This window comes from Oncorhynchus mykiss, chromosome 26 (genome assembly GCF_013265735.2).
Source record: "Oncorhynchus mykiss isolate Arlee chromosome 26, USDA_OmykA_1.1, whole genome shotgun sequence".
In the NCBI taxonomy this organism is placed as follows: domain Eukaryota; kingdom Metazoa; phylum Chordata; class Actinopteri; order Salmoniformes; family Salmonidae; genus Oncorhynchus; species Oncorhynchus mykiss.
The window spans coordinates 48,826,018-48,853,717 of NC_048590.1; the positions used below are offsets into that span (position 1 = coordinate 48,826,018).

The 27,700-nt window shown below is 46.9% G+C and overlaps 1 protein-coding gene across 1 annotated transcript in view; it reads right to left on the bottom strand.

Moving 5' to 3' along the window:
* Positions 1-27,700, bottom strand: part of LOC118944539 (uveal autoantigen with coiled-coil domains and ankyrin repeats-like) — an 81,916-nt gene that overhangs the window by 14,222 nt on the left and 39,994 nt on the right. Inside the window, exons 2-8 of the mRNA XM_036964467.1 lie at positions 21,447-21,577; positions 11,541-11,629; positions 10,275-10,339; positions 7,695-7,752; positions 5,719-5,789; positions 5,476-5,582; positions 235-416 (exon numbers count right to left, since the gene is read on the bottom strand). Of these exons, the coding sequence (XP_036820362.1) occupies positions 235-416; positions 5,476-5,582; positions 5,719-5,789; positions 7,695-7,752; positions 10,275-10,339; positions 11,541-11,629; positions 21,447-21,577 (703 nt within the window). The remainder of the gene's footprint in view (positions 1-234; positions 417-5,475; positions 5,583-5,718; positions 5,790-7,694; positions 7,753-10,274; positions 10,340-11,540; positions 11,630-21,446; positions 21,578-27,700) is intronic.

Here is a 27,700-nt window from a genome sequence, read left to right on the forward strand (position 1 = left end):
TACCTAGGGCAGCCCTCACACAGGGTGAAAAACACATCTACAGGAGTACCTAGGGCAGCCCTCACACAGGGTGAAAAACACATCTACAGGAGTACCTAGGGCAGCCCTCACACAGGGTGAAAAACACATCTACAGGAGTACCTAGGGCAGCCCTCACACAGGGTGAAAAACACATCTACAGGAGTACCTAGGGCATAGGTCATAGGTCAAATCGGGACACAGCCGTGCTCTGACCTTTGGTGACGTTGTCGAGGTAGGTCTTGAAAAGGCTGACCAGCTCCTGGTTCTTGCTGAGGCGGGCGTAGTGGAAACAGTCGTGGCCAAAGCTGTCCACGGCCGTCACGTCGGCGCCACTCTTCAGAAGGACCTCCACCGCGTCCTTACAGCCATACTCACAGCCCAGGGTCAGAGCGGTCCTGGACACAGACACACAGATATATGAATAATTCAATTGCCTCCATAATGAAATGTATTGAAGAGTAGGCTACAAAGCACAAAGTCTATAGAGGCCAGAGAGATGCATCACTGACACATCAATACACACTAACTGAACCCCATCAATACACACTATAACTGAACCCCATCAATACACACTGTAACTGAACCCCATCAATACACACTGTAACTGAACCCCATCAATACACACTAACTGAACCCCATCAATACACACTGTAACTGAACCCCATCAATACACACTGTAACTGAACCCCATCAATACACACTAACTGAACCCCATCAATACACACTGTAACTGAACCCCATCAATACACACTAACTGAACCCCATCAATACACACTATAACTGAACCCCATCAATACACACTGTAACTGAACCCCACCAATACACACTAACTGAACCCCATCAATACACACTGTAACTGAACCCCATCAATACACACTATAACTGAACCCCATCAATACACACTGTAACTGAACCCCATCAATACACACTAACTGAACCCCATCAATACACACTGTAACTGAACCCCATCAATACACACTATAACTGAACCCCATCAATACACACTGTAACTGAACCCCATCAATACACACTAACTGAACCCCATCAATACACACTATAACTGAACCCCATCAATACACACTGTAACTGAACCCCATCAATACACACTATAACTGAACCCCATCAATACACACTGTAACTGAACCCCATCAATACACACTAACTGAACCCCATCAATACACACTAACTGAACCCCATCAATACACACTGTAACTGAACCCCATCAATACACACTAACTGAACCCCATCAATACACACTAACTGAACCCCATCAATACACACTAACTGAACCCCATCAATACACACTGTAACTGAACCCCATCAATACACACACTAAGTGAACCCCATCAATACACACTGTAACTGAACCCCATCAATACACACTGTAACTGAACCCCATCAATACACACTGTAACTGAACCCCATCAATACACACTGTAACTGAACCCCATCAATACACACTGTAACTGAACCCCATCAATACACACTAACTGAACCCCATCAATACACACTGTAACAGAACCCCATCAATACACACTGTAACTGAACCCCATCAATACACACTGTAACTGAACCCCATCAATACACACTGTAACTGAACCCCATCAATACACACTGTAACTGAACCCCATCAATACACACTAACTGAACCCCATCAATACACACTGTAACTGAACCCCATCAATACACACTGTAACTGAACCCCATCAATACACACTAACTGAACCCCATCAATACACACTGTAACTGAACCCCATCAATACACACTGTAACTGAACCCCATCAATACACACTGTAACTGAACCCCATCAATACACACTAACTGAACCCCATCAATACACACTGTAACTGAACCCCATCAATACACACTGTAACTGAACCCCATCAATACACACTAACTGAACCCCATCAATACACACTGTAACTGAACCCCATCAATACACACTGTAACTGAACCCCATCAATACACACTGTAACTGAACCCCATCAATACACACTAACTGAACCCCATCAATACACACTGTAACTGAACCCCATCAATACACACTAACTGAACCACATCAATACACACTGTAACTGAACCCCATCAATACACACTAACTGAACCACATCAATACACACTAACTGAACCCCATCAATACACACTGTAACTGAACCCCATCAATACACACACTAAGTGAACCCCATCAATACACACTGTAACTGAACCCCATCAATACACACTGTAACTGAACCCCATCAATACACACTGTAACTGAACCCCATCAATACACACTGTAACTGAACCCCATCAATACACACTGTAACTGAACCCCATCAATACACACTGTAACTGAACCCCATCAATACACACTAACTGAACCCCATCAATACACACTGTAACTGAACCCCATCAATACACACTGTAACTGAACCCCATCAATACACACTGTAACTGAACCCCATCAATACACACTGTAACTGAACCCCATCAATACACACTAACTGAACCCCATCAATACACACTGTAACTGAACCCCATCAATACACACTGTAACTGAACCCCATCAATACACACTAACTGAACCCCATCAATACACACTGTAACTGAACCCCATCAATACACACTGTAACTGAACCCCATCAATACACACTGTAACTGAACCCCATCAATACACACTAACTGAACCCCATCAATACACACTGTAACTGAACCCCATCAATACACACTGTAACTGAACCCCATCAATACACACTAACTGAACCACATCAATACACACTGTAACTGAACCCCATCAATACACACTGTAACTGAACCCCATCAATACACACTGTAACTGAACCCCATCAATACACACTAACTGAACCCATCAATACACACTGTAACTGAACCCCATCAATACACACTGTAACTGAACCCCATCAATACACACTGTAACTGAACCCCATCAATACACACTGTAACTGAACCCCATCAATACACACTAACTGAACCCCATCAATACACACTGTAACTGAACCCCATCAATACACACTGTAACTGAACCCCATCAATACACACTGTAACTGAACCCCATCAATACACACTAACTGAACCCCATCAATACACACTGTAACTGAACCCCATCAATACACACTGTAACTGAACCCCATCAATGCACACTGTAACTGAACCCCATCAATACACACTAACTGAACCCCATCAATACACACTGTAACTGAACCCCATCAATACACACTGTAATTGAACCCCATCAATACACACTGTAACTGAACCCCATCAATACACACTGTAACTGAACCCCATCAATACACACTGTAACTGAACCCCATCAATACACACTATAACTGAACCCCATCAATACACACTGTAACTGAACCCCATCAATACACACTGTAACTGAACCCCATCAATACACACTGTAACTGAACCCCATCAATACACACTGTAACTGAACCCCATCAATACACACTGTAACTGAACCCCATCAATACACACTGTAACTGAACCCCATCAATACACACTGTAACTGAACCCCATCAATACACACTGTAACTGAACCCCATCAATACACACTGTAACTGAACCCCATCAATACACACTGTAACTGAACCCCATCAATACACACTGTAACTGAACCCCATCAATACACACTGTAACTGAACCCCATCAATACACACTAACTGAACCCCATCAATACACACTGTAACTGAACCCCATCAATACACACTGTAACTGAACCCCATCAATACACACTAACTGAACCCCATCAATACACACTGTAACTGAACCCCATCAATACACACTGTAACTGAACCCCATCAATACACACTGTAACTGAACCCCATCAATACACACTAACTGAACCCCATCAATACACACTGTAACTGAACCCCATCAATACACACTGTAACTGAACCCCATCAATACACACTGTAACTGAACCCCATCAATACACACTAACTGAACCCCATCAATACACACTGTAACTGAACCCCATCAATACACACTGTAACTGAACCCCATCAATGCACACTGTAACTGAACCCCATCAATACACACTGTAACTGAACCCCATCAATACACACTGTAACTGAACCCCATCAATACACACTGTAACTGAACCCCATCAATACACACTGTAACTGAACCCCATCAATACACACTAACTGAACCCCATCAATACACACTAACTGAACCCCATCAATACACACTAACTGAACCCCATCAATACACACTAACTGAACCCCATCAATACACACTAACTGAACCCCATCAATACACACTAACTGAACCCCATCAATACACACTGTAACTGAACCCCATCAATACACACTGTAACTGAACCCCATCAACACACACTGTAACTGAACCCCATCAACACACACTGTAACTGAACCCCATCAATACACACTAACTGAACCCCATCAATACACACTGTAACTGAACCCCATCAATACACACTGTAACTGAACCCCATCAATACACACTGTAACTGAACCCCATCAACACACACTGTAACTGAACCCCATCAATACACACACTAAGTGAACCCCATCAATACACACTGTAACTGAACCCCATCAATACACACAGTAACTGAACCCCATCAATACACACACTAACTGAACCCCATCAATACACACTAACTGAACCCCATCAATACACACTGTAACTGAACCCCATCAATACACACTAACTGAACCTCATCAATACACACTGTAACTGAACCTCATCAATACACACTAACTGAACCCCATCAACACACACTGTAACTGAACCCCATCAATACACACAGTAACTGAACCCCATCAATACACACTAACTGAACCCCATCAATACACACTGTAACTGAACCTCATCAATACACACTGTAACTGAACCTCATCAATACACACTGTAACTGAACCCCATCAATACACACTGTAACTGAACCCCATCAATACACACTGTAACTGAACCCCATCAATACACACTAACTGAACCCCATCAATACACACTGTAACTGAACCCCATCAATACACACTGTAACTGAACCCCATCAATACACACTGTAACTGAACCTCATCAATACACACTGTAACTGAACCTCATCAATACACACTGTAACTGAACCCCATCAATACACACTGTAACTGAACCCCATCAATACACACTGTAACTGAACCCCATCAATACACACTAACTGAACCCCATCAATACACACTAACTGAACCCCATCAATACACACTGTAACTGAACCCCATCAATACACACACTAAGTGAACCCCATCAATACACACTGTAACTGAACCCCATCAATGCACACAGTAACTGAACCCCATCAATACACACTGTAACTGAACCCCATCAATACACACTGTAACTGAACCCCATCAATACACACTAAGTGAATAACAACAAGTGAAGCTTTGAATACATTTAATTTAGTAGCTAGCTGTGATGCTTTGTGGACCCTGGGTGGACCAGCTTACTTGTTCTGTTTGTCACGGATGGCGATGTCGGCCCCTCGCTCCAACAGCAGCCGGCAGATGTGTGGATGGCACATCTGGGTAGCCAGCACCAGAGGAGTCCGCCCATCCTGCAGCACACACACACACACACGGACAACAGAGCTAGTGATTCACGGCTGTGATGATTATCTCATTACTACAGTAGTCCGTTAAGGATAAACGTAGAGCAGCATAGGTGTGAATGAATTGGACAACAATACTCACAAAATCACTTGCGTTTACAGAGGCCCCGCTGTCACACAGTAGTTTGACGCTAGAGGAGCAGCCTGCCATCACTTGGACACACAAAAATAAACCATTATTTCACATCATCAAGCAAACGGACAGCAGTGCCTTCATCATTCCAGGTTCATGCCATCAAAATGATGAACACTGAGCTCAGTACGGGACTGGTATAGTAATGAGCACAGAGCTCAGTAGGGGACTGGTATTGTAATGAACACAGAGCTCAGTACAGGACTGGTATAGTAATGAACACAGAGCTCAGTAGGGGACTGGTATAGTAATGAACACAGAGCTCAGTAGGGGACTGGTATAGTAATGAACACAGAGCTCAGTACAGGACTGGTATAGTAATGAGCACAGAGCTCAGTACAGGACTGGTATAGTAATGAACACAGAGCTCAGTACGGGACTGGTATAGTAATGAACACAGAGCTCAGTACGGGACTGGTATAGTAATGAACACAGAGCTCAGTAGGGGACTGGTATAGTAATGAACACAGAGCTCAGTACAGGACTGGTATAATAATGAGAAATGAATCCTGTACAGCAGGCATTCACCCTGGCACGTTTACATCTCGCATGTAGAGGTACGGTAAGGATAAACGTGTGCGACAGGTGAATCTATATGTGATTCCAATGTACTGGAGGTTGTTGTTGTACAGCACTACAAAGAGACAGAATGGGGTGTTGGTGTTCATATTTGCCTTAAAGGACTTTTCTCAGCTCATATTGAGCTCCTGTAGTATTGACAGGCCACTTCTATCAGAGTAAATAATCTCTTCAAGCATCGCAAGTGGAGAACATTCAAGAAAATCTGATCACATTACTGAAGAGCAGACGTGTTAACCTATCGTGTTCCTATCAATCTATCAGGAACCTATCAATCTATCAGGAACCTATCAATCTATCAGGATTACATTATTCCATCATGTTCCTATCATTCCATCATGTTCCTATCATTCCATCATGTTCCTATCATTCCATCATGTTCCTATCAATCTATCAGAATCCTATCATGTTCCTATCATTCCATCATGTTCCTATCATTCCATCATGTTCCTATCATTCCATCAGAATCCTATCATGTTCCTATCAATCTATCAGGATTACATTATTCCATCATGTTCCTATCATTCCATCATGTTCCTATCACTCCATCATGTTCCTATCATTCCATCATGTTCCTATCATTCCATCAGAATCCTATCATGTTCCTATCAATCTATCAGGATTACATTATTCCATCATGTTCCTATCATTCCATCATGTTCCTATCACTCCATCATGTTCCTATCACTCCATCATGTTCCTATCATTCCATCATGTTCCTATCATTCCACCATGTTCCTATCATTCCACCATGTTCCTATCATTTCACCATGTTCCTATCAATCTATCAGAATCCTATCATGTTCCTATCATTCCATCATGTTCCTATCAATCTATCAGGATTCCATTATTCCATCATGTTCCTATCATTCCATCATGTTCCTATCATTCCACCATGTTCCTATCATTCCACCATGTTCCTATCATTCCACCATGTTCCTATCATTCCACCATGTTCCTATCATTACACCATGTTCCTATCATTCCATCATGTTCCTATCATATTCCTATCAATCTATCAGGAACCTATCAATCTATCAGGAACCTATCAATCTATCAGGAACCTATCAATCTATCAGGAACCTATCAATCTTTCAAAAACCTATCAATCTATCAGGAACCTGTCATGATAGTATGTGAAGTGAATGTCGTACAGTGTAATACTGCATTGGGTCATCAATCGTCAATACAAAGCACATCTATGTACCGACTCTGGTGTGTACATCTGTCTGCCGGAGTTCATTAGGATCTCTTGGGCAGCTCATTACACCAGATTAGAGAAAGTAGAGAAGTAAAAGGCATCTACTGTAATGACAGAGGAGAGGAGGATCCAAACGGTTTCTCACCAGCGTCGTGTAGAGCGGTCCTCCCCTGCAAGTCCACATTCCCCACAGGACAGTTGTGCTGCAAAACCACACAAATCATCCTCAAATTGAATACGCCTCTTAAAAACCTGAGCCAGTCACCCTGACAAAACTCTTCTTACATTTCTGCTTGCATCTCTCAAAAGAAGACTCTGTGGGAGCAATCCCTTAGGTCTATTAATATACAACAGGATGGCAACATTCAGGGGAGAAATGTTTTGGTATAGGTTTGCTGTACAACGAGTCGTTTCAATCCCGTCCGAGTCCCGACTTTGAGGATGGCATCAAAGTGACAGAATCTTCCTGGCATCTGCATCTCCAATTGGATGAGTCTCTGCAGCAGGGTCACGTAATGCTATCAATGTAGTGTTCACTGTGATATCATCTCACACAGACAGAGACAGTCAGTCAGACAGAGGCTGATAATAATGCTGTAGCATTGACAGCCAAGAGAGCTGTTTAAGGCTGAATGCCAACAGCAGGCCTTTAAGGTCTCCTAGCTCGGGCCTTCTCAGGGCCCACTAGAAAAACCCTGCTCTCTCTAGCAACAAGGTCCCAAAACGAGTAGCCAGGTCAGATAACAGCTACGGGAGGGGTTGGGGGGGCATGGAATTCTACACCTCTAGTGGGGGTCGGGGGGCAAGTAGGATTTTCCCCTCGGCCCGGGAGTTGGGTTGCTATGTCAAGCGCGATGACGGCATGGTTTGCGAGAGGGCAGCCTTGTCAACACGACCAACACCCCCGCTGGTAAGCTGCCATTCCTTTCAGGGGGGGGCGGCACTTAATGTGGCCGGTGGCTTGTTTGAACACAGGGCCTTATTGTAAACACATAAATTAATAGCAACTCAACAGACTGCTACTGTTGCCCTATCAGGGCCTACTGTTGCCCTATCAGGGCCTACTGTTGCCCTATCAGGGGCTACTGTTGCCCTATCAGGGGCTACTGTTGCCATATCAGGGACTGTGCCAAACAAAAACAGCGTTCTTCAACAACCATTCAGCCTACAATTGCACAATTTAGTCACTGTAAACAGATCAAATATATTTCAAACATGTTTCAATATCACTGCAGCTGATGTCTGGCGAGTAAAACCAACTAAATGTTATTCCTCAAAGAACAGAGAGAAGTATTGGTAATGCACCTTGAACATTATGGACCGGTTTCCAAGACATGTACAGTTCACCACATGGCCAAAAGTATGTGGACACCTGCTCATCAAACATCTCATTCCAAAATCATGGGCATTAAAATGGTGTTTTGCTGCTATAATAGCCTCCACTCTTCTGGGAAGGCTTTCCACTAGATGTTGGAACATTGCTGTGGGCATCGGTTCCATTCAGCCACAAGAGCATTAGTGAGGTTGAGCACAGATTTTGGGCGATTAGGCCTGGCTCGCAGTCAGCATTCCAATTCATCCCAAAGGTGTTTGATGGGGTTGAGGTCAGGGCTCTGTGTAGGCCAGTAAAGTTATTCCACACCGATCGACTAAACATTTCTGTATGTACCTTACTTGTACACAGGGGCATTATCATTCTGAAACTTCCCAAAATGTTGCCACAAAGTTGGAAGCACAGAATTATCTAGAATGTCATTGTATGCTGTAGCGTAAAGATTTCCCTTCACTGGAACTAAGGGGACTAGCCCAAACCATGAATAACAGTCCCAGAATATTATTTATCCTCCACCAAACTTTACAGTTGTCACTATGCATTCGGGCAGGTAGCGGTCTCTTTGCATCCACCAAACCTAGATTCGTCCGTCGGACTGGCAGATGGTGAAGCGTGATTCATCACTCCAGAGAACGTGTTTCCACTGCTCCAGAGTCCAATGGCGGGGAGCTTTACACCACTCCAGCTGACGCTTGGCATTGCGCGTGGTGATCTTAGGCTTGTGTGCGGCTGCTCGGCCATGGAAACCCATTTCATGAAGTTCCCGAAAAACAGTTATTGTGCTGACATTGCTTCCAGAGGCAGCTTGGAACTTGGTAGGGAATGTTGCAATCCGAGGACAGGTGATTTTTAGGCGATGTGTCCTTCAGCACTCGACAGTCCTTCTGTGAACTTGTGTTGCCTACCACTTCGCAGCTGAGCCGTTGTTGATCTTAGATTTTTCCACTTCACAATGACAACAACACTTACAGTTGACCAAGGCAGCTCTAGCAGAGCAGAAATATGATGAACTAACTTGTGGAAAGGTGGCATCCTGTGACGGTACCACGATGAAATTCAAATAGCTCAAAGAGCTCTTCAAATACGGGAAACTCTATTGCCAATGTTTGTCTATGGAGATTGCATGACTACGCGCTCTATTTTATACACCTGTCAGCAACGGGTGTGGCCGAAATAGCTGAATCCACTCATTTGAAAGGGTGTCCACATACTTTTGGTAATTTTGGTATTTTAGTCCCGGACTAGATTTAATCTGAAACCACCCCTGACACCTGGCAACTAAGCCCCAAAAGTACATGTTGCGGCACATTTCGGTCAGATGTCCGTTTCATGATGCACAGATAACACAGGTAAGTTAATGTGAACGGAGGCCGTTGTTTTAAGTGACTGTACCTGCAATAGCTTCTGCACACAAAGCGACTGGCCGTTTCTGGAAGCTAGATGAAGGGCGTTTTTACCTGCAAGAAAACAACTCAGGAGATCAGCAATACACAAAATCAATATCTTCCATAATCTACACTGAGCAAAAATATAAACGCAACATGTCATGTGTTGGTCCCATGTTTCCTGAGCTGAAATAAAACATCCCAGAAATGTCCCATACACACAAAAATCTTATTTCTCTCAAATGATTTGCACAAATTTGGTTACATCCCTCTTAGTGAGCATTTCTCCCTTTGCCAAGATAATCCATCCACCTGGCAGATGTGGTATATCAAGAAGTCAATTAAACAGCATTATCATTACACAGGTGTACCTTGTGCTGGGGACAATAAAGGGCCACTAACATGTGCAGTTTTGTCACACAATGCCACAGGTGTCTCATGTTTTGAGGGAGTGTACAATTAGCATGCTGACTGCAGGAATGTCCACCAGAACGGTTGCCAGATAATTGACATCGTTTTAGATAATTATGCAGTACGTCCAACCGGCCTCACAACCGCAGACCACGTGTATGGCCAGTGATTTGCTGATATCAACATTGTGAACAGAGTGCCCCATGGTGGCAGTGGGGTTATGGTATGGACAGGCATTAAACTACAGACAACGAACACAAGTGCATTTTATCAATGGCAATTTGAACGGACAAAAATACCATGAGATCCTGAGGCCCATTCTATTGTCAGATATCTGTCACTAACAAATGCATATCTGTATTCCCAGTCAAGTGAAATCCAGAGATTAGGGCCTCATTTATTTATTTCAATTGACTGATTTCCTCATATGAACTGTAACTCAGTAAAATCAATGAAATTGTTGCATGTTGCCTTCATATTTGTGTTCTGGAAGAGGCTGCCTTAAATCGACATCCGCGTCCCTTAGAAAGATTTCACCAAAGATGGGCTTGGTGGAAATGCTCTCCTATGGACTGTTCTGTAGCGCACCATGCATAGGTGCTTACAATGCCAGAGTTATGGGGGACCAGTACAAAAATGTATTCACTCACTACTGTAAGTCTCTCTGGATAAGAGTGTCTGCTAAATGACTAACATGTAAGTCTCTCTGGATAAGAGTGTCTGCTAAATGACTAACATGTAAGTCTCTCTGGATAAGAGTGTCTGCTAAATGACTAACATGTAAGTCTCTCTGGATAAGAGCGTCTGCTAAATGACTAACATGTAAATGTATAACCATGAACTTCATCTGTCATTCTCTCACCGGTGGCATCGGTGGCTGTGAGGTCAACGCTGTGGCCCAGGATGAGATTGAGACAGTCCAGGTGGCCCCTGGTTGCAGAGAGGTGGAACCTGCGTTGAGAGATGGAGAGAGCGTGTGAAGGGAGGGAAAGCGCAGTAGGTCGGAGTACGAGCAGGTTTGGAGAGGCTTGGAGAAGGGTGAAGTGAAAGAGTGTATTATGGAGCCAGAGAAAAGAACTCTGTAAATTGATGCTGGCTAACCCTATCGGCTAGATCAGCATTCTGGGTGCAGAAACCTTAGACCCGTAAAAACTATGAGGCAGCAGGACGACAAGTTCTTGAAGAGCATTTTCACATTATGGGATCCAACAACCCATAAGGGATTGTTAAGGCAGCGAAGCTATCAAATACCCGTCATGATCATCATCGTGAAAAGGACAATATCTACACTATTGCAAACATGACTAACACTGTTTACCGTTTACCACCTGACCCGCTTTCTCCCGTTTACCCCCTGAACCGCTTTCTCCCGTTTACTCCCTGACCCGCTTTCTCCCGTTTACTCCCTGACCCCCTTTCTCCCGTTTACTCCCTGACCCGCTTTCTCCCGTTTACCCCCTGACCCGATTTCTCCCGTTTACCCCCTGACCCGCTTTCTCCCGTTTACCCCCTGACCCGCTTTCTCCCGTTTACCCCCTGACCCGCTTTCTCCCGTCTACCCCCTGGCCCTCTATTCTCCCGTTTACCCCCTGGCCCTCTATTCTCCCGTTTACTCCCTGGCCCTCTATTCTCCCGTTTACTCCCTGGCCCTCTATTCTCCCGTTTACTCCCTGGCCCTCTATTCTCCCGTTTACTCCCTGGCCCTCTATTCTCCCGTTTACTCCCTGGCCCTCTATTCTCCCGTTTACTCCCTGGCCCTCTAATCTCCCGTTTACTCCCTGGCCCTCTAATCTCCCGTTTACTCCCTGGCCCTCTATTCTCCCGTTTACTCCCTGGCCCTCTATTCTCCCGTTTACTCCCTGGCCCTCTATTCTCCCGTTTACTCCCTGGCCCTCTATTCTCCCGTTTACTCCCTGGCCCTCTATTCTCCCGTTTACTCCCTGGCCCTCTATTCTCCCGTTTACTCCCTGGCCCTCTATTCTCCCGTTTACTCCCTGGCCCTCTATTCTCCCGTTTACTCCCTGGCCCTCTATTCTCCCGTTTACTCCCTGGCCCTCTATTCTCCCGTTTACTCCCTGGCCCTCTATTCTCCCGTTTACTCCCTGGCCCTCTATTCTCCCGTTTACTCCCTGGCCCTCTATTCTCCCGTTTACTCCCTGGCCCTCTATTCTCCCGTTTACTCCCTGGCCCTCTATTCTCCCGTTTACTCCCTGGCCCTCTATTCTCCCGTTTACTCCCTGGCCCTCTATTCTCCCGTTTACTCCCTGGCCCTCTATTCTCCCGTTTACTCCCTGGCCCTCTATTCTCCCGTTTACTCCCTGGCCCTCTATTCTCCCGTTTACTCCCTGGCCCTCTATTCTCCCGTTTACTCCCTGGCCCTCTATTCTCCCGTTTACTCCCTGGCCCTCTATTCTCCCGTTTACTCCCTGGCCCTCTATTCTCCCGTTTACTCCCTGGCCCTCTATTCTCCCGTTTACTCCCTGGCCCTCTATTCTCCCGTTTACTCCCCGGCCCTCTATTCTCCCGTTTACTCCCCGGCCCTCTATTCTCCCGTTTACTCCCCGGCCCTCTATTCTCCCGTTTACTCCCCGGCCCTCTATTCTCCCGTTTACTCCCCGGCCCTCTATTCTCCCGTTTAATCCCCGGCCCTCTATTCTCCCGTTTAATCCCTGGCCCTCTATTCTCCCGTTTAATCCCTGGCCCTCTATTCTCCCGTTTACTCCCCGGCCCTCTATTCTCCCGTTTAATCTCCGGCCCTCTATTCTCCCGTTTACTCCCCGGCCCTCTATTCTCCCCGGCCCTCTATTCTCCCCGGCCCTCTATTCTCCCGTTTAATCTCCGGCCCTCTATTCTCCCGTTTACTCCCCGGCCCTCTATTCTCCCCGGCCCTCTATTCTCCCCGGCCCTCTATTCTCCCGTTTAATCCCTGGCCCTCTATTCTCCCGTTTAATCCCCGGCCCTCTATTCTCCCGTTTACTTCCCGGCCCTCTATTCTCCCGTTTACTCCCCGGCCCTCTATTCTCCCGTTTACTCCCCGGCCCTCTATTCTCCCGTTTACTCCCCGGCCCTCTATTCTCCCGTTTACTCCCCGGCCCTCTATTCTCCCGTTTACTCCCCGGCCCTCTATTCTCCCGTTTACTCCCCGGCCCTCTATTCTCCCGTTTACTCCCCGGCCCTCTATTCTCCCGTTTACTCCCCGGCCCTCTATTCTCCCGTTTACTCCCCGGCCCTCTATTCTCCCGTTTACTCCCCGGCCCTCTATTCTCCCGTTTACTCCCCGGCCCTCTATTCTCCCGTTTACTCCCCGGCCCTCTATTCTCCCGTTTACTCCCCGGCCCTCTATTCTACCGTTTACTCCCCGGCCCTCTATTCTCCCGTTTACTCCCCGGCCCTCTATTCTCCCGTTTACTCCCCGGCCCTCTATTCTCCCGTTTACTCCCCGGCCCTCTATTCTCCCGTTTACTCCCCGGCCCTCTATTCTCCCGTTTAATCCCCGGCCCTCTATTCTCCCGTTTACTCCCCGGCCCTCTATTCTCCCGTTTAATCCCCGGCCCTCTATTCTCCCGTTTACTCCCCGGCCCTCTATTCTCCCGTTTACTCCCCGGCCCTCTATTCTCCCGTTTACTCCCCGGCCCTCTATTCTCCCGTTTACTCCCCGGCCCTCTATTCTCCCGTTTAATCCCCGGCCCTCTATTCTCCCGTTTAATCCCTGGCCCTCTATTCTCCCGTTTAATCCCTGGCCCTCTATTCTCCCGTTTCCCATCCCCTTTCTTTTACGGTCCTCCATCTTTGTCACTTAAATCTTCAACAAATATGCCCCTTAACATCCCTGGGTTTGTTTGAACAACCTAAACCCTGGATTAGTTGGTCCCTTGTTAGCCACTCTTAACACATCGACCGTGTCCCTCTTCCTGACCCACATCCGTCAGTTTCCCCAGCCATGCCCCGGCCCCACACATACGGGAAAAACATCTGTTTGTAAACCAATACGCCTCACAGCCCGCAACTTGTTTATGCATTAACCTTGATAGATCCTCCAAGGAGACAGGCGTCCTGACACCTCGTCTCAGGCGCCGGTATTAAAAGCTGTGTTGATGGCGCTTGAGAAACTCAGTCTGCAGCCGGAGACCTTGACCCTGGGGCCTGTAAGCCATATATATGCCTGCAGCGCTGTGGATAACCGGTGACACGCCAACTAAGCACAACATTAGTCTTGTTGGACAAATGGATTCAGGAATCTGTTTGAATAACTAAACTGTTGCCATGTCACAACAATGCTATTGGGATCTAGAAGTGATGCTTTGGGAGGGCGGTGTTTTGTTCTTTGAGAATCAGAAGCTTCAGTATGTACTGCATGGCAAGAAGAGGTTTCAGTATGTACTGCATGGAGAGAAGAGGTTTCAGTATGTACTGCATGGAGAGAAGAGGTTTCAGTATGTACTGCATGGCGAGAAGAGGTTTCAGTATGTACTGCATGGCGAGAAGAGGTTTCAGTATGTACTGCATGGCGAGAAGAGGTTTCAGTATGTACTGCATGGCGAGAAGAGGTTTCAGTATGTACTGCATGACGAGAAGAGGTTTCAGTATGTACTGCATGGCGAGAAGAGGTTTCAGTATGTACTGCATGGCGAGAAGAGGTTTCAGTATGTACTGCATGGCGAGAAGAGGTTTCAGTATGTACTGTATGGCGAGAAGAGGTTTCAGTATGTACTGTATGGCGAGAAGAGGTTTCAGTATGTACTGTATGGCGAGAAGAGGTTTCAGTATGTACTGTATGGTGAAAAGAGGTTTCAGTATGTACTGTATGGTTAGAAGAGGTTTCAGTATGTACTGTATGGTGAGAAGAGGTTTCAGTATGTACTGCATGGAGAGAAGAGGTTTCAGTATGTACACTATGGCGAGAAGAGGTTTCAGTATGTACTGCATGGCGAGAAGAGGTTTCAGTATGTACTGTATGGTGAGAAGAGGTTTCAGTATGTACTGTATGGTGAGAAGAGGTTTCAGTATGTACTGTATGGTGAGAAGAGGTTTCAGTATGTACTGTATGGTGAGAAGAGGTTTCAGTATGTACTGTATGGTGAGAAGAGGTTTCAGTATGTACTGTATGGTGAGAAGAGGTTTCAGTATGTACTGTATGGTGAGAAGAGGTTTCAGTATGTACTGTATGGTGAGAAGAGGTTTCAGTATGTACTGTATGGTGAGAAGAGGTTTCAGTATGTACTGTATGGTGAAAAGAGGTTTCAGTATGTACTGTATGGTGAGAAGAGGTTTCAGTATGTACTGTATGGTGAGAAGAGATTTCAGTATGTACACTATGGTGAGAAGAGGTTTCAGTATGTACTGCATGGCGAGAAGAGGTTTCAGTATGTACTGTATGGTGAGAAGAGGTTTCAGTATGTACACTATGGTGAGAAGAGGTTTCAGTCTGTACTGCATGGCGAGAAGAGGTTTCAGTATGTACACTATGGTGAGAAGAGGTTTCAGTCTGTACTGCATGGCGAGAAGAGGTTTCAGTATGTACACTATGGTGAGAAGAGGTTTCAGTATGTACTGTATGGTGGTTTTGCATTAGGTGGATGTGTGAGATGTGATAAATGCCAAAAATAACCTTGTAAAACGTTATACTCGTTTGAATTGGCAAAAGTAGATGATAGAATGGCTGTAACAGTTCCACATGGTCATAGCCTCTATTGCCTACTGTATACACCGACTTGTACTTTGACTTGCAGGACCACTGCTTGTGTAACTGGCCTTCTAGAACTCTCCTCTGAGTGCTGCTCAAGTAAAACAGGGCTTCAATTGTATCAATCCTCCTCACATTAAGCAGTGAGTATAATGACCTATTCAAACCCATCTGGGATCCTGGGATTGTTCAAAGTATAACTGACAGGCTGACATTTTCTGTATGTGGACTGGAGGAGGAGGGTGAAGGGGGTCAAGACGAAGATAACTGCAGACTTAAACATAATGACATGAAAGGTGCCAAGTGCCAAACCAGTCTGACGGGAGAAATGGCACAGGAAATCAAATAATAGAAACTCACAAAAGCACAGAAAAAGAAGATGTCGTTTTAATGGAGGCTCTGAGCTTTAATTTGACCTGCGGTGGAAACGTGACATCACAAGATGCGGATAGCTTTTTGTTTGGATTGATAGAATGACAGGTCTCGCTCTCTTTCTACCGCTCCTTTAAGCTGTCCCTCTCTCGCTCTTTCACTATCCCTTTGTCCAGAGTAATTACGCGGATTTAGATTTGATCTGAGAGAAAACGGCCCGTCTCTGTGTGTGTATGTGTGGGGGGGGGGGGGGGGGGTAAGACATTAACTCCATGTGAGACACCAGACACTGGGTCATTAACGAGAGCACAGACATGTCATTTCATCTTGGCACCAGATGGCTCCTTAAGTGTCTTTCAGCTCCGTCTGTCCAGTCTACACAGGATATGGAGGCTGTGTTTATCCCGAGACGGACAGAGTAGAGAGGATCATGTGGGCTGGTATAGGACCTGTTTCTATATCCATTCCTGCACATTTTAGTTTTAGCCCAGCTGATTTAATGAGGCCTAATCAAGGTGTAGGTGATTAGGTGACTAGTTGAAATCAGTTGTGTTAGCGCTGGACTAGAACAAACGCACACACCATGAGACCGTTCAGGAATGGATTGAGAAACACTGCCCAATGGTATATAAAACTACGGAAATCAATATCCCCAGCTCCATACAATCAAGGAACCACCGCTCACTGAACTCCAGCTGGAGCTGAGGCCCTTCCCTCTGCGCTAACACTTAATCAGCTATCACAAGTGCAAATGACTGGGAGCAGTAGTTAAGGCTAGGCTAGCCCACTTCATCAGGGGCAGTAGTTAACGCTAGGCTAGCCCACTTCATCAGGGGCAGTAGTTAAGGCTAGCCCACTTCATCAGGGGAAGTAGTTAAGGCTAGGCTAGCCCACTTCATCAGGGGCAGTAGTTAAGGCTAGGCTAGCCCACTTCATCAGGGGCAGTAGTTAAGGCTAGCCCACTTCATCAGGGGCAGTAGTTAAGGCTAGGCTAGCCCACTTCATCAGGGGCAGTAGTTAAGGCTAGGCTAGCCCGCCTCATCAGGGGCAGTAGTTATGGCTAGGCTAGTAGTTATGGCTAGGCTAGCCCGCCTCATCAGGGGCAGTAGTTATGGCTAGGCTAGTAGTTATGGCTAGGCTAGCCCGCCTCATCAGGGGCAGTAGTTAACGCTAGGCTAGCCCGCCTCATCAGGGGCAGTAGTTAAGGCTAGGCTAGCCCGCCTCATCAGGGGCAGTAGTTAAGGCTAGGCTAGCCCGCCTCATCAGGGGCAGTAGTTAAGGCTAGGCTAGCCCACGTCATCAGGGGCAGTAGTTAAGGCTAGCCCACTTCATCAGGGGCAGTAGTTAAGGCTAGGCTAGCCCACTTCATCAGGGGCAGTAGTTAAGGCTAGGCTAGCCCGCCTCATCAGGGGCAGTAGTTATGGCTAGGCTAGTAGTTATGGCTAGGCTAGCCCGCCTCATCAGGGGCAGTAGTTATGGCTAGGCTAGTAGTTATGGCTAGGCTAGCCCGCCTCATCAGGGGCAGTAGTTAACGCTAGGCTAGCCCGCCTCATCAGGGGCAGTAGTTAAGGCTAGGCTAGCCCGCCTCATCAGGGGCAGTAGTTAAGGCTAGGCTAGCCCGCCTCATCAGGGGCAGTAGTTAAGGCTAGGCTAGCCCGCCTCATCAGGGGCAGTAGTTAAGGCTAGGCTAGCCCGCCTCATCAGGGGCAGTAGTTAAGGCTAGGCTAGCCCGCCTCATCAGGGGCAGTAGTTAAGGCTAGGCTAGCCCGCCTCATCAGGGGCAGTAGTTAAGACTTGCCTAGCCCACGTCATCAGGGGCAGTAGTTAAGGCTAGCCTAGCCTACATCATGAGCGTGTGCAATGTGGAGATACAGCCACACTATTTGTTCAGCTGTGGATCTCTGCACTCGTTAGAGGTGATATCATTAGATCAACACTGGGGAGCCTAATCCAGGAAACTAAATTACACATCAGGGATTATAAAAACACACTAAATTAAAGATGAGGGATTATACCCAGTAATTAAACCTCCCCATAGGGCAGAACAGGCAGACCATGATTACTGTCCATCATCGTCCTCCAGTGGCTTTGAGGTCTGTCTGGAGACAGAAGTGACCACACACGAGGATGGTATGTTGTGTGGCCCAGGTCATATATTATGACGTTACTAAGGTTAAGAGTGTTGGGCGAGTAACCGAAAGGTTTCTGGTTCAAACCCCCGAGCTGACTAGGTGGGGGGGGAAAAAACTGCCAATATGCCCTTGAGCAAGGCACTTAACCCTCTGGATAAAAACGTCTGTTAAATGACTAAAATGTAAATGTTATGTATGGGCCAGGTTATACATTAGGATGTTATGTATGGCCCAGGTTATATATTAGGATGTTATGTATGGGCCAGGTTATATATTAGGATGCTATGTATGGGCCAGGTTATACATTAGGATACTATGTATGGGCCAGGTTATATATTAGGATGCTATGTATGGGCCAGGTTATACATTAGGATGCTATGTATGGGCCAGGTTATACATTAGGATGCTATGTATGGGCCAGGTTATACATTAGGATGCTATGTATGGGCCAGGTTATACATTAGGATGCTATGTATGGGCCAGGTTATATATTAGGATGCTATGTATGGGCCAGGTGATACATTAGGATGTTATGTATGGCCCAGGTTATATATTAGGATGTTATGCATGGCCCAGGTTATATATTAGGATGTTATGTATGGCCCAGGTTATATATTAGGATGTTATGCATGGCCCAGGTTATATATTAGGATGTTATGTATGGCCCAGGTTATACATTAGGATGCTATGTATGGCCCAGGTTATATATTAGGATGTTATGCATGGCCCAGGTTATACATTAGGATGTTATATATGGGCCAGGTTATATATTAGGATGCTATGTATGGCCCAGGTTATATATTAGGATGCTATGCATGGCCCAGGTTATATATTAGGGCAACGTGTGGCCCAGGTTATATATTAGGATGCTATATATGGCCCAGGTTATATATTAGGATGTTATATATGGCCCAGGTTATATAGTAGGATGTTATATATGGCCCAGGTTATACATTAGAACTAAGGCTAAACTGAATCAACAGATGGTTGTGACCAGTGAGCTGGGGTTTCCTTATTCTCCAGTTTATGTGATGGACGCAGTTTGACACAGAACTGGTTCTGTTCTCGCCACGGTTGTCTTTAAGCCAACAACATTGAAGGTGACCAGTGAGCATCGTGTGTCAGGACAGTGCTTAGTACAACAAGCTCCAGTTCCTCACTGTAATGCAGGGTGGCGTCTTCCACGCCAGCCAGACGCACTTGATTTAGCCCTGAGAAATTCCAGCACCTTATTATGAGACAAGCCCTTCTCTCCTTGGTGTGTGCGCATGCGCAAGTGAATGTGTGTACGTGTGCAAGTGTGTGTGCGCGAGTGAGTGTGTATGTGTGCACGAGTGTGTACGTGTGCACGAGTGTGTACGTGTGCACGAGTGTGACACAGACACTGGTGTGGGAGAATTTCATACACTACTGAAAATACTCAGCCCCACAGCTTCTGGAATGTCCAGTTCTCTCCATGGAGGTCGCAACAAAGCCGGGGCTGAAAACGAACCTGAAGCATGGATCAGAGACAGGCGACTACTTCACATGGCTGGAATTAAGCCGAGGGGGACCAGCTACCTAAAACACCAGCGTTGGAATCTGGTTACATTTATGTCAGGCAGGAAAACAAGTCTGACTTAACAGCTTTTATATAGACCTTCCAGTGGTGGATGGGTGACATTCTTAGAGGACACATAACCGAGCCAATATTGCCGGTGGTGAGCCATCCAAAAAGAACTATTCTAAAAAAGGTCCCGGCGTTTTAAATCCTAAACTACTGGCCATCCCGAGTTCATCCACCCGCCATTTTAGATAAAATACTAGTTTACTCTCGACAACCTGACCCTTGAATTACAGCATGTTCCCCAACTGTCATTGTGTATCAAAAACATCAACTGTGGCTCAAATCTATTTGCTCTGAGCCACTTCCTGGCCAGAGTGACAGCCGCTCCAGGCCAGTAAGATCAAGCAGTGTGTGACATACAGTTTACCAGAGTTCTCTGAACTCTCTACTGGCACAGTCGACTGGATGTGTGTGTGTATCTAGCTATACAGAGGGGAGACTTGGTGTTTGAATGTGGCTTCACAAGCCTCCCCAACATGGGGACTGGCATGGATGGAGGACAACTGATATCTATGATCTCAGAACAGGGTGGGAGAGGGGTGAGAAGGGAGACGTGAGAGAGGAGTGCGGGGAGAGGGGAGCGGTGAGAGAGGAGTGCGGGGAGAGGCGAGAGAAGAGAGGGGAGCGGAGAGCGGCCAGCATCTGACCATATGCTGTATAACATTATCTAGTACTACAACAGTTCTCAGCTCTGTTTTCAACTGTTAGAAGTTAATAATTGAATCAGACAAGTATGTTGGCATTCCTAGCAGTTTGAAGGAGACTAGTGCTTTTTACTATGCTTGGAATGAGAGACAGTTTGCATTGCCAGACATTTCACGCTATTGGTTGAGACAACTTATTGTGTGGGATAGTGTAGTGCTTTACTGGTCCATATATTCCTGTGGGACTGTGTGTGTCTGTAGACTTCTGTATACACGTGTATGCCTGTGTTCATGCCTGGATGCAGTGTTTGTGTGAGCACACGTTACTCACGCGGATCGTCCCTCCATGTCCAGCTTAGTGGGGATGATGCCCTTCTTGCTGAGCACGGCCGCCACCTTGTCCACCTCGCCCCGTTCCACCGCCTTCATCAGCCGGTCGTCATACTTGTTCCAGTCTGTGTTCTGGGAGAGAGAGAGAGAGGGCACGACGTCAACACGACACAGATACCTCGCCTTTACAACATACGGGTCAGGGAAACTCATTCTCACCACAGTCATCACTTTGTCATAATTCATAACTTTTAGAATTCCCAGAGGGACTATAGACTGGATTGAGGTTAGCCTCAATGATTTATGCCAAGATAGTGCGGCTCCATTCTGAAGCAAAGCATTTCTGAGAGTGCCTGGACACAGAGCATGGGAACGGCTAGTTCTTCTGCAAGAAAGGACCCCTCTTGGACAGAACACAGGCACTGGAGTAGAGGGATCCAAGAAAACAGAAAGCGGTGACTAAAGCCTGCATAGAGACCGAGAAAGGACAGTTCCCTGCCTGTTCCTGGATACAACAACATGTAAACACGTGTCACAAAGGAATTTGTAAAAAATAAATAAATAAATAAATCCACCAAACTGCAACAGGACGCTCTGTCTGTCCGCTCACTCAACTCACACTGGCTGGCAGATAGATAAATATTCCACATAGATGATAGGCCTATTTTGCATGCAATTTGTCTCCCGCCAACATTAAGCGTCAACATGTACCTAATTCATATTAGTATTATCAGAATGCAAGTTCAAAACTACAAACGTAAAGAATGGAACTTGATAACGAGTTAAAACAGGCCACTGTGCCTCTGGGTTGATGAAATAATTATCCTGGGGAATGTAGGGCAGATTCACAGAGTTCCTTCAGGTTAGTGAGAGAAGAATAAGCTGTAAGTCACAGCTCACTCCTTCCTGCTGTTTCAACACCATGCTTACTCAGTATTCAGGAACCGCAGTGGCTAGGTCCTAACCCAACCCCAGTGGCTAGGTCCTAACCCAACGCCAGTGGCTAGGTCCTAACCCAACCCCAGTAGCTAGGTCCTAACCCAACGCCAGTGGCTAGGTCCTAACCCAACCCCAGTGGCTAGGTCCTAACCCAACCCCAGTGGCTAGGTCCTAACCCAACCCCAGTGGCTAGGTCCTAACCCAACGCCAGTGGCTAGGTCCTAACCCAACGCCAGTAGCTAGGTCCTAACCCAACGCCAGTAGCTAGGTCCTAACCCAACGCCAGTAGCTAGGTCCTAACCCAACGCCAGTAGCTAGGTCCTAACCCAACGCCAGTAGCTAGGTCCTAACCCAACGCCAGTAGCTAGGTCCTAACCCAACGCCAGTAGCTAGGTCCTAACCCAACGCCAGTAGCTAGGTCCTAACCCAACGCCAGTAGCTAGGTCCTAACCCAACCACAGTAGCTAGGTCCTAACCCAACGCCAGTAGCTAGGTCCTAACCCAACGCCAGTAGCTAGGTCCTAACCCAACCACAGTAGCTAGGTCCTAACCCAACCACAGTAGCTAGGTCCTAACCCAACCACAGTAGCTAGGTCCTAACCCAACCACAGTAGCTAGGTCCTAACCCAACCACAGTAGCTAGGTCCTAACCCAACCACAGTAGCTAGGTCCTAACCCAACCACAGTAGTTAGGTCCTAACCCAACCACAGTAGTTAGGTCCTAACCCAACCACAGTAGTTAGGTCCTAACCCAACCACAGTAGTTAGGTCCTAACCCAACCACAGTAGTTAGGTCCTAACCCAACCACAGTAGTTAGGTCCTAACCCAACCACAGTAGTTAGGTCCTAACCCAACCACAGTAGTTAGGTCCTAACCCAACCACAGTAGTTAGGTCCTAACCCAACCACAGTAGTTAGGTCCTAACCCAACCACAGTAGTTAGGTCCCAATGGCCTCAGGATACTTTTAACAAGTGTCATTAGAAATGCCCTTACTCTCTAAAAGAACAAGAATACCTACAAAGTACATGGAGGTGCATTTCAGCCAGCGACTCATGTTGAGAGAGGGGGACTGGTCCTTGCAGAGTGCCGCTGCAAACGCCGCCACTGTTCCGGTAGAACGACAAACAAACAAAAACAAAAGTTTTCCCTTCTGGGAAGTGCTGTTAAGGCACTCTGCCAGCCCGTGTGAGCTGAGTGAGCGGACAGACGGAGAGTCCCGTTGCAGCTCGTTGGGTCGTCTTTCAGAGCTCTCCAGCGACGTCGCCTGCTGTTGCTGCCAGAACCTCTCGGTCTCGAAGCGTTACGGAGAAGTTCCTAAAAGTTTTTCTGGCACTCCCAGGCTCTGTCTGTGAGTTCATCACCCCACTGTGCACAGCACAGGGTAGGAGGAGAAGAAATAGAAAAAGGGGGTGGGGATGGAGGAGGAGGTGTGGAGGAGCAGTAGGACCAGCCCTGCCAGCCCTGGGACCAGCCCCGGCCAGCTACTGCAGCTCCTCCTCTGGGGAACAGCCTCTCGGCTACAGCCTGGATCTCTTCAATCTCTCTCTAACTACTCTCTTTCACTTTGTATTCTGCTTCCCTCTCTTAGTTGTTCTTCTTGTCTCCTCTCCTCCCGTCCAGTCTCCTCTCCTCCCGTCCAGTCTCCTCTCCTCCCGTCCAGTCTCCTCTCCTCCCGTCCAGTCTCCTCTCCTCCCGTCCAGTCACCTCTCCTCCCGTCCAGTCACCTCCCGTCCAGTCCAGTCTCCTCTCCTCCAGTCCAGTCTCCTCTCCTCCAGTCCAGTCTCCTCTCCTCCAGTCCAGTCTCCTCTCCTCCAGTCCAGTCTCCTCTCCTCCAGTCCAGTCTCCTCTCCTCCAGTCCAGTCTCCTCTCCTCCAGTCCAGTCTCCTCTCCTCCAGTCCAGTCTCCTCTCCTCCAGTCCAGTCTCCTCTTCTCCAGTCCAGTCTCCTCTCCTCCAGTCCAGTCTCCTCTCCTCCAGTCCAGTCTCCTCTCCTCCAGTCCAGTCTCCTCTCCCTTTCTATACAGTCTTCTCTTAGCAGACTGTCAGCTTAGTTTTTGTGCAGTAGGAGTTCCTCTCTTGGTCTCTCTTTCAGTCTGGGGTGTACAGCGTCTTCTACCCAGTTAATGGCAAGGTCAGCCAGCCCCCAAGGTGTAAATATGGGATCTCTCTCTCTCTCTCTCTCTCTCTCTGGTTCTAAAAGTATCCCCGGCTCCTGTGGTAAACAGAGGCTAGTGCAGACAGCACCAGCAGACAGGTTACCTCTTTATTTGTTACCCTCCAACCTTTCTCCAATGACTGATAGGAAGACAGGGGCTAAGAATACATTCTGAGCATGCCTGCTCTGAGAGCAACACCGTCGGTGTCCTGTCCATCCTACACAGCACAGCAGCACCCCGACTGAAACAAGGCCAGCCAAGGAGGAGCCTTGCTGCTAGCATCCCCACCGTTATCCCACATCCCCAAATATTAACCTATGATGTGGAGAAGGGGATTATTGTTGCACATTGGAGCTGGCCCTGGCACGGACCCCTGAGGTTCCCCGACGTTCAGGGACCTTGTTAAACAGTCTATATACTCATTCTGTATGTGTGTCTGTGTGTGCAGAGGTGCTGATCCCACCACACGGTAGCAGGATTAGGTGTCACAGTCTTTTACAAATCAGCTGTCTGGGTTTGCAGGCTCCCCTTAAACCCTCCACCCAACTGTCATTACTACCTTGGTGGTAAACATCGCACTGGGCCGTCTATTAACAATGGAATACGTCAACTTGTATTATTTGCGAGGTGAAAAAGAACGAGAGATCAGAAGAGAGAGAGAGCGAGAAAGGAGGGGGACGCGTTTAATTTACACACACTGCGTCAGCTCGGCGGGGGCTCGGGTTACGACCCGCTGCCAGACTGGCGTTAGCAGAGTGGCCGTGATATTCCGCAAACATGCGAAAATGCCCGTCCGCATGACACGTCATTTGAAGGACCGGGTGTCTTCTTTCTAAAACTGCATGGAGACAAAGGCACCAAAATGGAACCTGGGTTGACAAACTGAGTGCAGTGGCCCTCACACCTAAATATCTATATGGGTGTGTCTGGGTTGTTTTGTTTGGACTGGATACATGAGTCGGGTTTAGAACACCACGTATAGTGTTGAACATGACTTCATGGGGTAGCGAATAAATCTGTTCTCAATATAGTGCCTGTAAGACAAGCGCTGGAGAATCATTTTTATGCTTTAGGGAGTGAATTGTAAAATATCAATGCAATTTTCAAGTAAATGTTGATCATTAATTGATGGATGTAATTGTTTTTTAATTAAATGGAGCTTTAATGTTAATTAATCTAAGAACCTGCACCAACTTGAGGCACTATTAGGCTATGTGCAGGCTACGAAGGAGCCGGTGGACGTTCTAGTCCACTGTGATTCTCCATCACATCTTCCCGAGGCCCTCGACTGTCCGTATCGGCAGGCCGTAGCTCATCCCAACACCCTCATCATATCCACGTTCCTCTTAGCCAATGGCCTGTAATGTCCTGACAGATTAAATGACCAGCAGTAAATACCCAGCCGTTCTCCCCCTCTCTCTCCCCCTCCCTCCCCCTGTCACCATGTGTGAGTGAGAGGAGCCAAGAGGAGGAGGTCAGGGCGTCAGGCAGTGAAGTGGAGCCAGGACTTTACTGCTGGGTGTCCTCGGGCCAAGCCACAGACAGGTTGACAACACTAAGGCCACAGCACCCCCTGGCAGTGATGGGATAGCAGACATCTTTAATGAGACGGGAGGGAGAGGGAGAGAGAGAAACAGAGATAAAGCGAGGGTGACGGAGCGTAAGAGGGAGAGAGAAGGAGAGATCCAAGGTCCTGACACCTAGTACCGACCAATATCCCTCAACACAGAAATGAAAACAGGCACCATGGTAACAGACACCGCCCTGTTACCTCCCAGTGTCTTATAGATATTCCATTCATCATTACAGACACAAACAGAACCTACATGCCATCTGAATGTCTCACCAGGGCTGAAACAGTGAGGCAGTATCCACTGACAGAAGAAGCCCCAGACTACAGCTAGGAGAGCTGGTGATAGTCCTAATTTACTGAAAAAAAGCTCAGATAGCAGTTAGAGCTCCTAGCTACAGTGCAATACAGGCAGAGAGACTGACTCATGCTGTAGTGGACGAGAGAGACGGGGACTCAGGGAGGAAACTAAGACTAACACTGAACAAAACTAAGTGCCAGCCACTTTGCCAACCAGACTGTTTACCCAGGTCGTGAGGTGCCCAAGAAAACAAGCACAGTCCGAGCCAGTGGTGGAAGGATATCCTGTTAATGAGTGGCCATCAAAACGCATTCTGCTCGGGTCACATAGCTCTGAAACAGAAACACTCTGGTCAGAATGGTGTAAATTAAAAATGGCTGCCGTAAACTGACTGACAACCACTGATTGAAAAACTGATGTTGTTGATTCAAGGAGAGACATTGTTGAGTTCTTGGAAAGTGCACACGAACACACACATGGTTAATCTGGGGGCCTGAGGGAGAGAAACGTAGAGCCTCTGTTAGCAGTAGCAGCTGTGGCCTCTTAACCCACTTCCTCACCATTGTGGGGTCGTCAGTGTTAGCCATTAACGCGGTGAACAGCCATTATATTTTAGAGACACAGGGCAACAGACTGACTGGTGATTAGGGGGAGCTGGGCGATGGTGTAATGGTCAGATTATTTACAGGCTGACTGTTGATTAGGGGGAGCTGGGCGATGGTGTAATGGTCAGATTATTTACAGGCTGACTGTTGATTAGGGGGAGCTGGGCGATGGTGTAACGGTCAGATTATTTACAGACTGACTGGTGATTAGGGGGAGCTGGGCGATGGTATAATGGTCAGATTATTTACAGGCTGACAGACACCATGGGGAGGGACAGAGAGAAAGGGAGGAAAACAGAGAGGCCAGAGGGGAATATTAGGTGTATGTCGTTACGGCAAATTGATGCTTTAATTAGAAAGGAGGATGTACCACTGACGACCTGAGCTAAAAGTAGGGGTGTGAACGTTAAAAAGTTTAAACGAAATTTAACCGAAAAACTGTAATTTTTTTTACGTAGATGCAAAAAGTAACAACTAAGAGCTTTGAAGTGACTCAACTGTTGATGCCCTGGCAACCAGGCTGTGACCAGCATGAAGCCAACCCATACACATGGCAAGATACTCTGTGTGACTGTGTGAAAGACCAGTGTTGCATCTCCCTTATCTCAATATCCTAGCCTTCATTGATAGTTCTTTCTTTACTGAAGTTGTGACACATTGCAAGCCAAGAAATTGCGAGATACA